Below are 14,996 nucleotides of genomic sequence, written 5' to 3'. Positions count from 1 at the left end.
ACTCTGATATCCTCAACTCTGTTATCCTCCACTCTGTTATCCTCGACACTGTTATCCTGGACTCTGTTATCCTGGACTCTGTTACCCTTGACTCTCTTATCCTGGACTCTGTTACCCTCGATTCTGTTATGCTGAACTCTGTTATCCTCGACTCTGTTATCCTCAACTCTGTTATCCTCGACTCTGTTATCCTCGACTCTGTTATCCTCCACTCTGTTATCCTCGACTCTGTTATCCTTGAATCTGTTATCCTCGACTCTGTTATCCTCCACTCTATTATCCTGGACTCTGTTTTCCTCGACTCTGTTATCCTGGACTCTGTTATCCTCGACTCTGTTATCCTGGACTCAGTTATCCTGGACTCTGTTACCCTTGACTCTCTTATCCTGGACTCTGTTACCCTCGATTCTGTTATGCTGAACTCTGTTATCCTGGACTCTGTTATCCTGGACTCTGTTATCCTGGACTCTGTTATGCTGAACTCTGTTATCCTGGACTCTGTTATGCTGAACTCTGTTATCCTCAACTCTGTTATCCTCGACACTGTTATCCTAGACTCTGTTATCCTGGACCCTGTTACCCTCGACTCTCTTATCCTGGAATCTGTTACCCTCGATTCTGTTATGCTGAACTCTGTTATCCTCCACTCTGCTATCCTCCACTCTGTTATCCTCCACTCTGTTATCCTGGACTCTGTTATCCTCCACTCTGTTATCCTCGACTCTGTTATCCTCCACTCTGTTATCCTCCACTCTGTTATCCTCGACTCTGTTATCCTGGACTCTGTTATCCTCCACTCTGTTATCCTCGACTCTGTTATCCTCGACTCTGTTATCCTCGACTCTGTTATCCTCGACTCTGTTATCCTCCACTCTGTTATCCTCGACTCTGTTATCCTCAACTCTGTTATCCTCGACTCTGTTATCCTCCACTCTGTTATCCTCGACTCTGTTATCCTCGAATCTGTTATCCTCGACTCTGTTATCCTCCACTCTGTTATCCTCCACTCTATTATCCTGGACTCTGTTTTCCTCGACTCTGTTATCCTGGACTCTGTTATCCTCGACTCTGTTATCCTGGACTCAGTTATCCTGGACTCTGTTACCCTTGACTCTCTTATCCTGGACTCTGTTACCCTCGATTCTGTTATGCTGAACTCTGTTATCCTGGACTCTGTTATCCTGGACTCTGTTATCCTGGACTCTGTTATGCTGAACTCTGTTATCCTGGACTCTGTTATGCTGAACTCTGTTATCCTCAACTCTGTTATCCTGGACCCTGTTACCCTCGACTCTCTTATCCTGGACTCTGTTACCCTCGATTCTGTTATCCTGGACTCTGTTATCCTTGACTCTCTTATCCTGGACTCTGTTACCCTCGATTCTGTTATGCTGAACTCTGTTATCCTCCACTCTGCTATCCTCCACTCTGTTATCCTGGACTCTGTTATCCTCCACTCTGTTATCCTCGACTCTGTTATCCTCCACTCTGTTATCCTGGACTCTGTTACCCTCGATTCTGTTATGCTGAACTCTGTTATCCTCCACTCTGCTATCCTCCACTCTGTTATCCTCCACTCTGTTATCCTGGACTCTGTTATCCTCCACTCTGTTATCCTCAACTCTGTTATCCTGGACTCTGTTATCCTCCACTCTGTTATCCTCGACTCTGTTATCCTCGACTCTGTTATCCTTGACTCTGTTATCCTGGACTCTGTTATCCTCCACTCTGTTATCCTCGACTCTGTTATCCTCCACTCTGTTATCCTGGACTCTGTTACCCTCGATTCTGTTATGCTGAACTCTGTTATCCTCCACTCTGTTATCCTGGACTCTGTTATCCTCCACTCTGTTATCCTGGACTCTGTTATCCTCAACTCTGTTATCCTCGACTCTGTTATCCTCCACTCTGTTATCCTCCACTCTGTTATCCTGGACTCTGTTATGCTGAACTCTGATATCCTCAACTCTGTTATCCTCAACTCTGTTATCCTCGACTCTGTTATCCTCCACTCTGTTATCCTCCACTCTGTTATCCTGGACTCTGTTATCCTCCACTCTGTTATCCTCGACTCTGTTATCCTCGACTCTGTTATCCTGGACTCTGTTATCCTGGACTCTGTTATCCTCCACTCTGTTATCCTCGACTCTGTTATCCTCCACTCTGTTATCCTGGACTCTGTTACCCTCGATTCTGTTATGCTGAACTCTGTTATCCTCCACTCTGTTATCCTGGACTCTGTTATCCTCCACTCTGTTATCCTGGACTCTGTTATCCTCAACTCTGTTATCCTCGACTCTGTTATCCTCCACTCTGTTATCCTCCACTCTGTTATCCTCCACTCTGTTATCCTCCACTCTGTTATCCTCCACTCTGTTATCCTCCACTCTGTTATCCTGGACTCTGTTATGCTGAACTCTGATATCCTCAACTCTGTTATCCTCAACTCGACACTGTTATCCTGGACTCTGTTATCCTGGACTCTGTTATCCTGGACTCTGTTACCCTCGATTCTGTTATGCTGAACTCTGTTATCCTCGACACTGTTATCCTCCACTCTGTTATCCTCGACTCTGTTATCCTCCACTCTATTATGCTGGACTCTGTTATCCTCCACTCTGTTATCCTCGACTCTGTTATCCTCAACTCTGTTATCCTCGACACTGTTATCCTCCACTCTGTTATCCTCGACTCTGTTATCCTCCACTCTATTATGCTGGACTCTGTTATCCTCCACTCTGTTATCCTCGACTCTGTTATCCTGGACTCAGTTATCCTCAACTCTGTTATCCTCCACTCTGTTATCCTCCACTCTGTTATCCTCCACTCTGTTATCCTGGACTCTGTTACCCTCGATTCTGTTATGCTGAACTCTGTTATCCTCCACTCTGTTATCCTGGACTCTGTTATCCTGGACTCTGTTATCCTCGACTCTGTTATCCTCAACTCTGTTATTCTCGACTCTGTTATCCTGGACTCTGTTATGCTGAACTCTGATATCCTCAACTCTGTTATCCTCAACTCTGTTATCCTCGACACTGTTATCCTGGACTCTGTTATCCTGGACTCTGTTACCCCTGACTCTCTTATCCTGGACTCTGTTACCCTCGATTCTGTTATGCTGAACTCTGTTATCCTCGACTCTGTTATCCTCAACTCTGTTATCCTCGACTCTGTTATCCTCCACTGTGTTATCCTCGACTCTGTTATCCTCGAATCTGTTATCCTCGACTCTGTTATCCTCCACTCTGTTATCCTCAACTCTGTTATCCTCGACACTGTTATCCTGGACTCTGTTATCCTGGACTCTGTTATCCTGGACTCTGTTACCCTCGATTCTGTTATGCTGAACTCTGTTATCCTGGACTCTGTTATGCTGAACTCTGTTATCCTCAACTCTGTTATCCTGGACCCTGTTACCCTCGACTCTCTTATCCTGGACTCTGTTACCCTCGATTCTGTTATGCTGAACTCTGTTATCCTCCACTCTGCTATCCTCCACTCTGTTATCCTGGACTCTGTTATCCTCCACTCTGTTATCCTCGACTCTGTTATCCTCCACTCTGTTATCCTGGACTCTGTTACCCTCGATTCTGTTATGCTGAACTCTGTTATCCTCCACTCTGTTATCCTCCACTCTGTTATCCTGGACTCTGTTATCCTCCACTCTGTTATCCTCGACTCTGTTATCCTGGACTCTGTTATCCTCCACTCTGTTATCCTCGACTCTGTTATCCTCGACTCTGTTATCCTTGACTCTGTTATCCTGGACTCTGTTATCCTCCACTCTGTTATCCTCGACTCTGTTATCCTCCACTCTGTTATCCTGGACTCTGTTACCCTCGATTCTGTTATGCTGAACTCTGTTATCCTCCACTCTGTTATCCTGGACTCTGTTATCCTCCACTCTGTTATCCTGGACTCTGTTATCCTCAACTCTGTTATCCTCGACTCTGTTATCCTCCACTCTGTTATCCTCCACTCTGTTATCCTGGACTCTGTTATGCTGAACTCTGATATCCTCAACTCTGTTATCCTCAACTCTGTTATCCTCGACTCTGTTATCCTCCACTCTGTTATCCTCCACTCTGTTATCCTGGACTCTGTTATCCTCCACTCTGTTATCCTCGACTCTGTTATCCTCGACTCTGTTATCCTGGACTCTGTTATCCTGGACTCTGTTATCCTCCACTCTGTTATCCTCGACTCTGTTATCCTCCACTCTGTTATCCTGGACTCTGTTACCCTCGATTCTGTTATGCTGAACTCTGTTATCCTCCACTCTGTTATCCTGGACTCTGTTATCCTCCACTCTGTTATCCTGGACTCTGTTATCCTCAACTCTGTTATCCTCGACTCTGTTATCCTCCACTCTGTTATCCTCCACTCTGTTATCCTCCACTCTGTTATCCTGGACTCTGTTATCCTGGACTCTGTTACCCTTGACTCTCTTATCCTGGACTCTGTTACCCTCGATTCTGTTATGCTGAACTCTGTTATCCTCGACTCTGTTATCCTCAACTCTGTTATCCTCGACTCTGTTATCCTCCACTCTGTTATCCTCGACTCTGTTATCCTCGAATCTGTTATCCTCGACTCTGTTATCCTCCACTCTGTTATCCTCAACTCTGTTATCCTCGACACTGTTATCCTGGACTCTGTTATCCTGGACTCTGTTATCCTGGACTCTGTTACCCTCGATTCTGTTATGCTGAACTCTGTTATCCTCGACTCTGTTATCCTCAACTCTGTTATCCTCGACACTGTTATCCTCCACTCTGTTATCCTCGACACTGTTATCCTCCACTCTGTTATCCTCGACTCTGTTATTCTCGACTCTGTTATCCTCGACTCTGTTATCCTCCACTCTGTTATCCTCGACACTGTTATCCTCAACTCTGTTATCCTCGACTCTGTTATTCTCGACTCTGTTATCCTCGACTCTGTTATCCTCCACTCTGTTATCCTCCACTCTGTTATCCTGGACTCTGTTATCCTGGACTCAGTTATCCTGGACTCTGTTACCCTTGACTCTCTTATCCTGGACTCTGTTACCCTCGATTCTGTTATGCTGAACTCTGTTATCCTGGACTCTGTTATCCTGGACTCTGTTATGCTGAACTCTGTTATCCTGGACTCTGTTATGCTGAACTCTGTTATCCTCGACTCTGTTATCCTCGACTCTGTTATCCTCCACTCTGTTATCCTCCACTCTGTTATCCTCCACTCTATTATCCTGGACTCTGTTATCCTCCACTCTGTTATCCTGGACTCTGTTACCCTTGACTCTCTTATCCTGGACTCTGTTACCCTCGATTCTGTTATCCTGTACTCTGTTATCCTGGACTCTGTTATCCTCAACTCTGTTATCCTCGACTCTGTTATCCTCGACTCTGTTATCCTCCACTCTGTTACCCTCGATTATGTTATGCTGAACTCTGTTATTCTCCACTCTGTTATCTTCGACTCTGTTCTCCTCGACTCTGTTTGATTAAAGTTGGAGCTAAATTGTGCAGGACACCGGGCCTCCAGAACCGAGTTTGCCCATCCCTGCTCTGTAGAGTGTGTTGTTTCTGACACTGCATGCCTGCATCCTGATACTATTGTGTGGATCTGCAGTGTTTGTTCCTCCAGCAGGGGGCAGCACTGCTGTACTGCTGATCATCTAAAGTACAGAATATACAGTGCGTGTCTCTCTCAGACACTACTAGTGTGAAAACAGCTACATCGAGTATTATCACCATATCATTGCTTGACGTGCATATTTTAGTCAGTCAGGAGCGGGTGACTCAGAAATGAGAAGTAATTTTATATTTTAAAAGTCATTTTGTCAATACCACTGAGATCCATGCAGAACATCTGTGCAGTGCAGATATTGTATAAACACATGCTTCAGATGTACAGTACAGCTGAGATCTCAGCACTGCAGTTTGTTTCATTTATAGCTATATATATATATAATAAAATTATACATTCTCATGTTCTCATTATTTATTCATTCTCCTTCAGCTTACTCCCTTATTATTCAGAGATCGCCACAGAGGAATGAACCACCTACTATTCCATCATATGTTTTACACAGTGGATACCCTACTAGCTACAACCTAGTATTGGAAAACACCCAAACACACTCATTCACTCACAAACACACTCATACACTATGGCCAGTTTAGTTCATCACTCGGAGGAAACCCAGGCCAACACTTGAATGACTGAATCAGACTGTCATGAACAGAATTATATTTAACTGATATGAATGGGATTGGGTTTAACTTAACTAAACTGAACTGAGTGCAGAATGGATCTGAACACACACCTGAACTCAACCAAGGCTGAATAAATTATATTGAATTGATCTGAACTGCCCTGAACTGAATAGAACCAGACATGAGTGAACTCTTCTGAACTGAACTGAATATATCTACTGACTTAAACTGAGGTTTACAGAAACAAATTAAATGTCATTGAAGAAAACCAAACTTAATTAAACAGAACTTAAGTGAGCTGAAATAGAATTGGATTAACTAGAATTGAATTAAACTTGCCTAATTTGGATTGTTCTAAGTTTAATTGACTTAACCAAATTGAATCGGATTGAAGTGAACATGCTGAGCAGAATTGAACTGAATCTTTACTGACTCACTAACTCACTAGAACTGAACTGTACATTTACTAAAGTCACAATAAAATAAACTAAAATGTATTTATTTGAACTGACTGAAATTGAACTAAGCCTAAACTGAACTGAGGGAGGCATAGTGGCTCAATGGTGTCACACTGTGGCCCAGCAGCAAGAAGGTCTCTGGTTTGAGTCCCGGCTGGGTCAGTTGGTGTTTCTGTGTGGAGTTTGCATGTTCTCCCCGTGTTGGCGTGGGTTTCCTCCGGGTGCTCCGGTTTTCCCCACAGTCCAAACACATGCGCTATAGGGGAACTGATCAACTAAACTAACCGTAGTGCATGAGTGTGTGTGAATTAGTGTGTATGGGTGTTTCCCAGTACTGGGTTCCTGATGGAAGGGCATCCGCTGTCTGTGTAAAACATATGCTGGAATAGTTGGTGGTTCATTCCACTGTGGTGACCCCTGAGAAATAAAGGAACTAACCAAAACAAATTGAAACTGACCACAACTGAATAAAACACACACACACACACACACACACACATAAATCATGCATGGTCAGTTCAATTCAATTAATTTTAGATCAACTGAACTGAACTAAACTAAATTAAACTTGCTCAATGAGTGTTGAGTGAATCTCTCTCTCACTCTCACTCTCTCTCTCTCTCTCTCTCTCTTTCTGGCTGTCTATCTCTCTCTCTCCCTATGAGTGTGTGTGTGTGTTATTCTGTAGAGCTGCACTGTTCACTGATCTCCAGCCTGTTCTACATCACCGCCGTGTTTACACACTCTACACACGCCTGACCATCAGTAAGTGTGTGTGCCCGACACAGAGAGAGAGAGAGAGAGAGAGAGAGAGAGAGAGAGAGTGTGTGTGAGTGAGTGAGTGTGTGAATGGGTTTCTTCTGTGTGTGTGTGTGTGTTAGCGCCGGGGTTGTGCTGTAGTGAGTGTTTGCGATGCTCTCCTCGTAAACTCCGCGTTATTGCGGAATCAGGTGTGTTATTATTGATGTACGTTGTATTCTGGTGTGTGAGAGAGAGAGATCTCATGAATATGTGTGTGAAAGAATGAGAATGTGTGTATGGGTGAGTGTGTTTACGTTGTTGTGTTTAGTCAGATTGCTGTTAGCATTAGCTTTAGCATCAGGCCTGTTAGCCGCGCTTCACTGCTCATTTTATTTCATTTCTGCTTTAATTGAGGATTTATAATTTTTATGTATATGCCACTGATTATTATTTAACAATTCCCATCATTGTATGTGTGTTTTATAGAGTATGGCGTCAATATATATGTGTGTGTGTGTGTGTGTGTTTTAAAGCTAACAGCGGCTATCGAGACTCCGCCGCCTCTCATCCATATAACGTTATTAATTATTTTGATTTCACACTGAGCTCATTCCACTTTTAACCTTCATCTATCTGATTTCTCAATTGTAAGTCTGCTTTTAGCCCTAATCTGCAGGAATGCTCCTCTGTCTTGCTGATTTACTCGGTTTCTTGAATTCACGCCCCATCTGTGTGATTTGTACACCTCTGACAGGGTTTACCTCAGTCTTACTCTATTTTCCATTCATGTTGGTGAATTCCGCTCCAACCTAGCCGTGATCTGACTGAAAGTGCTCTTCTTCTGACTCTATTCAGTTCATTTGTGCAGAGTTTACTCCATGTATAAATGATTGTACTGTATCTGACAGAGTGCACTCCTCCTCTGTTTACTCATGTGTTGTGTATATTACTCCAGCATCTGACTGATTTACTCCTGTACGACTCAGTTCAGATTTGTCTGGAGTTCGCCTCAGTTTTGTTTGTGAACTTTACCTTTACGGCTTGACCCTCATCTGAGTTTACGCCATTAGTCATTTTTTACACCTCGTCTGCATATTCTTATATAGTTTTTTAACTATTATTGAGACTTCGTCTGGCAGATTTTGTCCTGTTTACAAATTGCACCATTAACTGATTTTAACTTAGTCTTTAGCCTGTTTTCGCTGTATTTTCCTTCTTCTGACTGTATGTATTCTACCCTCTATCCTCTGACTGTATCTGTCTTCCTCTGACTGATTCATATCATATCTGTCTGTATTTACCCATGACAAACTGATTTCACACTTTGTTCACCCTCGTCTTATTGTAATAACCCCTTGTCTGACTGTATTTACCCTTTTCTTTATTTTGCACCTGGTCTGCCTGTAATTAGCCCTCTGACTGATTTTATATATCTTTAGACTGTAATTGCTCCCGTATATTCCATCCTTTCACAGATTTTTACTCCTCTTTTAATAGTAATTAATCCTAGGTTTATTCTTATCTTACTGTATTTACCATCCTCTGATTTTACACCTCATCTGATTGTATTTTTCCTCCTCTGATTTTACATATCTTTAAACTGTAATTGCTCCTGTATTCCCCCTTCTCTGACTGATTTTTACACCTCTTCTGACTGTAATTACTCTGATTTCCCCTCCTCCACTAACTGATTTAACATATGTCTGGATTATAATTACTCCTGTTTATATATATATCCTCATTTGCCTGTAGTACTCATTGTTTGGCTGTATTTACCCTCTTTCAACTATAATTACCCCAACTTTATGTATCATCATCTGACTGTATTTCTCCACATCTGACTGTAGTACTCCTCATTTGACTGTATTTACACTCTTTCAACTATAATTACTCCACCTATATTTATCACCATCTGACTGTAGTACTTCTTATATGACTGTATTTATGGTCCTCTGATTTTACACCTGATCTGACTGTATTTCCCCTTGTCTGACTGATTTTACATATGTTTGGATAACAATTACGTCTGTGTTTATCCTTATCTGCCATGTTGTACTTATTGTTTGACTGTATTTAACCTCTTTTGACTGACCTTTTTTGAATGTAGTTACTCCACCTATATTTATCCTCATCTGACTGTAGTACTCCTCCTTTGACTATTTACCCTCTTTCGACTGTAATTACTCCACCTTAATGTATCTTTATCTGACTGTATTTATCCTCATCCGACTTTACTCATCGTTTGACTGTATTTAGTATTTACCCCTTTTCGACTGTAATTGCTCCACTTATATTTATCATCATCTGACTGTATTTATCCTCATCTGATTGTATTTATTCACATGTGACTGTACTCCTCGTTTGACTGTAATTCCTCCACCTATATTTACCCTCATCTGTCTGTATTCACCATATTCAGATTTTGCTATCTTGTTGTGTTTACCAGTGATTGACTGGTTTTACCTCTCGTCTGACTGTATTTTCCTTGTCTGATTTTGCACTTGTTTTGACTGTAGTTTCTCCTCATATAATTATCTACATCAGTATATGAATTACCCCTTGTCCGACTGTAGTTACCCTCCTGATTGATTTTACACCTCTAATACTAATGAGTTACTCCTCCTGTATCTGTGCTCATCTGACCTTATTATCTGTTTTCTGATTTTTCACCACGTTTGACTGTTTACCCTCCTCTGACTGATTTTACACCTCTTGACAGTAATCATCCGACTGTTTTTACTGTTACCTGATTTTACGCCTCATCTGCCTGTATTACTCCTTAACTGATTGTAGTCTGTATATCTTTAAACTGTTATTACTCCTCCGGTACTCTTATCTGACTGTATTTACCATCCTATCATTTTTACACCTCATCTGACTGTATTTCTTCTCGGCTGATTGTATTCTGTATATCTTTTGACTGTAATTACTCCTCCGCTATTTATCCTCATCTGACTGTATTTACCATCCTATTATTTTTACACCTCTTCTCCCTGTAGTACTCCTCATCTGACTGTATTACTCCTCGTTTTACTGTATTTACCCTCTTATGACTGATTTTACATCTCTCTTGATTGTATTTACTTCTATTTTTACCTAATAATTTATTTATTTATTACTCCTCATCTGCCTGTAGTACTCCTCATTTGACTGTATTACTCCACACTTGACTGTCTTTACCATCCTATGATTTTTACTCCTCATCTGACTGTATTTACACCTCATCTGCCTGTAGTACTCCTCATCTGACTGTATTTACACCTCATCTGCCTGTAGTACTCCTCATCTGACTGTATTTCTGTAAAAACTCCTCCGGTATTTTTATTTGACTGTATTTACCGTTTTCCCAGAGATGGGTTGCGGCTGGAAGGGCATCCACTGCGTAAAAACTTGCTGGATAAGTTGGCGGTTCATTCCGCTGTGGCGACCCCGGATTAATAAAGGGACTAGGCCGACAAGAAAGTGAATGAATGTATTTTAGCGTTTCCTGATTTCACACCTCATCTGACTGTATTTCATCTTAGCTGATTGTATTCTGTATATCTTTTGACTGTAATTACTCCTCCGCTATTTATCTTCATCTGACTGTATTTACCGTCCGGTATTTTTTACACCTCATCTGACTGTATTTACCTCTCATCTGCATGTAGTACTCCTCATCTGACTGTATTACCTCTCTTGAATGTAATCACTCCCGTTTTCAACCTCATATGACTTTATTCACCGTTTCCTGATTTTACACCTCATCTGACTGGATTACTCCCAGCTGTATTCTGTATATGCTTCGACTTTATTTATCCTCATCTGACTGTGTTTACCATACTGTGATTTGTACACCTCATCTGACTGTATTAATTTCTCGTCTGACTTCTTTCTTTCTCATCTGACTGTAGGGCTGCACAGTATATATGGTTTAAACATCGATATGGCAATGTGTGAATCTGCAAGAGTCACATTAAATTATTTATTAAAGATTAAAAGATAAAGATATAATTATTTTAAAGTAATTTATACAATGATGACCATGGTACTTTACATTTGATTGTTCAATTTCTGTAATTGATTACTGTTAAGCTTTCCAGTAATGCATAGAAACAGACTTGATCATCCCAATCTATCAAAGTTAATGAAATGATTTTATTCATAGTCAAATATATGTACGTCAAAAATTTCGCAATATCGTGCAGCCCCCCTATCTGACTGTGTTTACCTCTGTCTTACTTGATTTCCCTTACATCTGCAATCATCTGAAGTGTGTGTGTGTGTGTGTGTGTGTGTGTGTGTGTGTGTGTGTGTGTGTGTGTGTGTGTGTGTGTGTAGGTCAGCTGTAGCGATGGCTGTAATCCGCCACTGAGAGTTGCTGTGGTCTGCAGGATGGTGTGAATCTGATTATGTGCGGCTCTGTGATAATCTGAGACAGATGTGTGTGTGTGTGTGTGTGTGTGTGTTTCAGACGGCTCTGGCATTTTATCTGATGTGTGTGTGTCTGTGTGTGTCTGCAGCTGCCGGTGTCCGTGTATGAGTGAAGATGCATTAGAGACGCCTGTGTTCCTCACGGGACCTCCGTCTCGCTGTACTGTCGAACCCTGAGCCCAAACCCCGGTGGTGTCCGCTGTGCTCCAGAACCATGTGAGGGCTTTCCGATGCATCTGTGAGTGGACTGGAGCACTGCCTGTAACCCCGCCCCAGTTTATACAAGGCCCGCCCCTCCCTTCAGCCCCGCCCCTGAGCGTGAAGAGACTCGCCATGATGTTCCGGGACCAGGTGGGCGTTTTGACGGACTGGTTTAAGGGCTGGAATGAGTGCGAGCAGACGGTGGCGCTGCTGTCACTGCTGAAGCGGGTTTCTCGGACCCAGGCCCGGTTTCTGCACATCTGTCTGGACCACTGGCTGGCCGACTGCACAGAGATACACATACTGGAGGCCGAAGCCAACAATGCAGGTATGTGAACACTTGATTATTATCTTCAATGTGCAGAAATCACTTTAATATCACATGAGCGTACGTATTATATGCAGATCTATTATAAGGTATTGAATTCACTCCTGTATATACACCCTGGATAATAACGTTGATTGTGTATGATCTCTCCTCCTGTGTGCAGCCATCGTCAGCCAGTGGCAGCAGGAGCCCAAGGAGAAGGTGGTGTCTCTGCTGCTGTCGCATCTGCCCCTGCTGCAGCCGCGCAACAGCGAAGCCAAGTGCGAGTACATGCATCTGCTGCAGAAGGTGCTGAGCCACACCATCGAGAGCAGCCTGTTCGTGGAGGAGAGCCGGCAGCTGCTGTCCTACGCCCTCATCCATCCGGCCACCACGCTGGAGGACCGCACCTCGCTGGCCATGTGGCTCAACCACCTGGAGGAGCAGCTGTCTGCGCGGCCGCCGCCCCCCGGGCCGTACCATCACTGCCGGCAGGGGTCGGACGAGTGGCCCTGCTCCGCCGAAGCTCTGGAGAGCGGCTACAGCTGGCAGGAGAAGCTGCCGTCCACATGCAGCTCGCCGGCCTCGCACAACGGACACATGCCTTTCCCTGCGGCGGGTGGAGTCAGCTCACCTGTCAACAGCAGCAGCACAGGTAAGCCACTGACCTGCAAGAGTACAGCGGGTACAGATTCTTTGAGTCTATTTACATACTTATGTAGACAGTTGTTGAGTTTTTATATTCATTTCAGTAATGTTATTGAATAATATGCAGATGTTTGCCCTCAAAGCTCCACCCTCAGTGATTCTGATTGGCTCATTTGCCCTCAGTGCTCCACCCTCATTGACACCTGATTGGCTCATTTGCCCTCAAAGCCCCACCCTCAGTGATACTGATTGGCTCATTTGGCCTCAAAGCTCCACCCTAATTGACACCTGATTGGCTCATTTGGCCTCAAAACTCCACCCTCAATGACAGCTAATTTAAAATCTACCTTCATTGACACCTGATTGGCTCATTTGCCCTCAAAGCCCCACCCTCAGTGATACTGATTGGCTCATTTGGCCTCAAAACTCCACCCTCAATGACAGCTGATTGGCTAATTTAAAATCTACCTTCATTGACACCTGATTTGCCCATTTGTCCTCAAAGCTCTGCCCTCAACACACGATTGGCTCATTTAAACTTCACCCTCATCGACACTGATTGGCTCATTTAAACTCCACCCTCATTGATGCTGATTGGCTCATTTGTCCTCAAAGCACCGTCCTCATAGACACCTGATTGATTCATTTAAACTCCGCCCTCATTGGCTCATTTTACTTCAAAGCTCCGCCCTTTTAGGTAAAAACATTCCTAAAATCAATAAAGAATGTTATTTTTGCCATCGGCCAATCAGAGCTGAGCATTGTTTGTATGATTTATTTACTACAATACAGTTTGTAAATTGATATATTCTGATTTTTAGTCCAAGTACACACTAATAATAATAATTATTGAAGTACATGCACAGACTTTAGTCACTAAATGTGTTCACTGCAGTTTTACTTATACAATATTACTCAAGTGTGTGCTTTATCATGTACATTTTCTATATTTATGTGCATCATTAAGCATATTTTTAATGTGATATTTCATAAAAAATAATGAAATAATGTTGATATAATAAATAGGTGAATATCTGCTCCACAGGACTGCCTGGTCAGGTGCAGCCGAGCCCACTGAAGCCCTCAATGTCACTCGCGCCTGCCAATCAAACGGCCTGCAGCTCTGATTGGCTGAGCCAGGATGAGGGCGTGGTCTGTCAGGGCATGTCTGGGGCTGAACACGCCCCCCTCTCTCCGCAGAGCAGCGTGGCGTCGTCCGGCAGCGAGCAGACGGAGGAACAGACCAACATGCGCAACACTTTCCAGGAGGACGGCAGCGGCATGAAAGGTGGAGATCATGCGGTGTACTCTACAGTTCTGATATTTACGCTATTCAGTTGTGCGCTAGCGGATGTCCATCTGTACTCAAAGTAGTTCACACATGTATTTAATTGTGCCATAAATTACTCACCCTGATGTGTCTGTCTTTGTTTTTATCTCTAGCATTGTTTAGCCAATTATATTTCAGTACTCCGGGTTGCCATGGTGGAGAAAACAATGCATTTCATTTATTAAGTCATGAAGCCTCTCAGTGTATGGAGACACAGCTGAAACTGCGCCCCCTGGAGGACAGCAGCAGCTGCCGAAATCACATGCAGACTCACAATTACTGTTTCTTTACTGCTGTGTGTGTGTGTGTGTGTGTGTGTGTGTGTGTGTGTGTGTTTGTGTGTGTGTGTGTGTGTGTGTGTGTGTGTGTTGTTCCTCCAGATGTGCCAGCCTGGCTAAAGAGTCTTCGTCTGCATAAATACGCATCGCTCTTTTCTCAGATGACGTATGAAGAAATGATGATTCTCACAGAGCAGCACCTGGAGTCGCAGGTAAGCTCCGCCCTCATTGACACCTGATTGGCTCATTTGTCATAAAAGCTCCGCCTTCATCAAAACCAGTTGGCTCATTTTAGCTCCGCCCTCCTTGACACATGAATGGCTGATTTGTCCTCAAAGCTCTGCCCTCATCAACATCTTGTTGGTTCATTTAAACCCCTCCTCCATCGATACCCGATTGGTTCAGTTCACTTGT

At 43.3% G+C, this 14,996-nt stretch overlaps 1 protein-coding gene across 3 annotated transcripts in view; it reads left to right on the top strand.

The window, feature by feature from the left end:
- Positions 1–7,325: 7,325 nt before the first annotated feature.
- The window catches only part of samd4b (sterile alpha motif domain containing 4B), a 16,626-nt gene continuing 8,955 nt past the window's right edge, over positions 7,326–14,996 (top strand). The window contains exons 1-5 of one of the 3 annotated variants that reach the window (XM_073924180.1): positions 7,326–7,429; positions 11,908–12,347; positions 12,511–12,981; positions 14,020–14,262; positions 14,685–14,794. In XM_073924180.1, the coding sequence (XP_073780281.1) occupies positions 12,152–12,347; positions 12,511–12,981; positions 14,020–14,262; positions 14,685–14,794 (1,020 nt within the window). In that variant the 5' untranslated portion in view covers positions 7,326–7,429; positions 11,908–12,151. Of the gene's footprint in view, positions 7,430–7,536; positions 7,631–11,907; positions 12,348–12,510; positions 12,982–14,019; positions 14,263–14,684; positions 14,795–14,996 lie in introns of those variants that run through there. The other 2 variants (XM_073924179.1, XM_073924181.1) reach the window with 2 other exon arrangements.

Source organism: Danio rerio, chromosome 15 (assembly GCF_049306965.1).
Source record: "Danio rerio strain Tuebingen ecotype United States chromosome 15, GRCz12tu, whole genome shotgun sequence".
Classification (NCBI taxonomy): Eukaryota; Metazoa; Chordata; class Actinopteri; order Cypriniformes; family Danionidae; genus Danio; species Danio rerio.
This window is presented reverse-complemented; position numbering and strand designations above follow the sequence as displayed.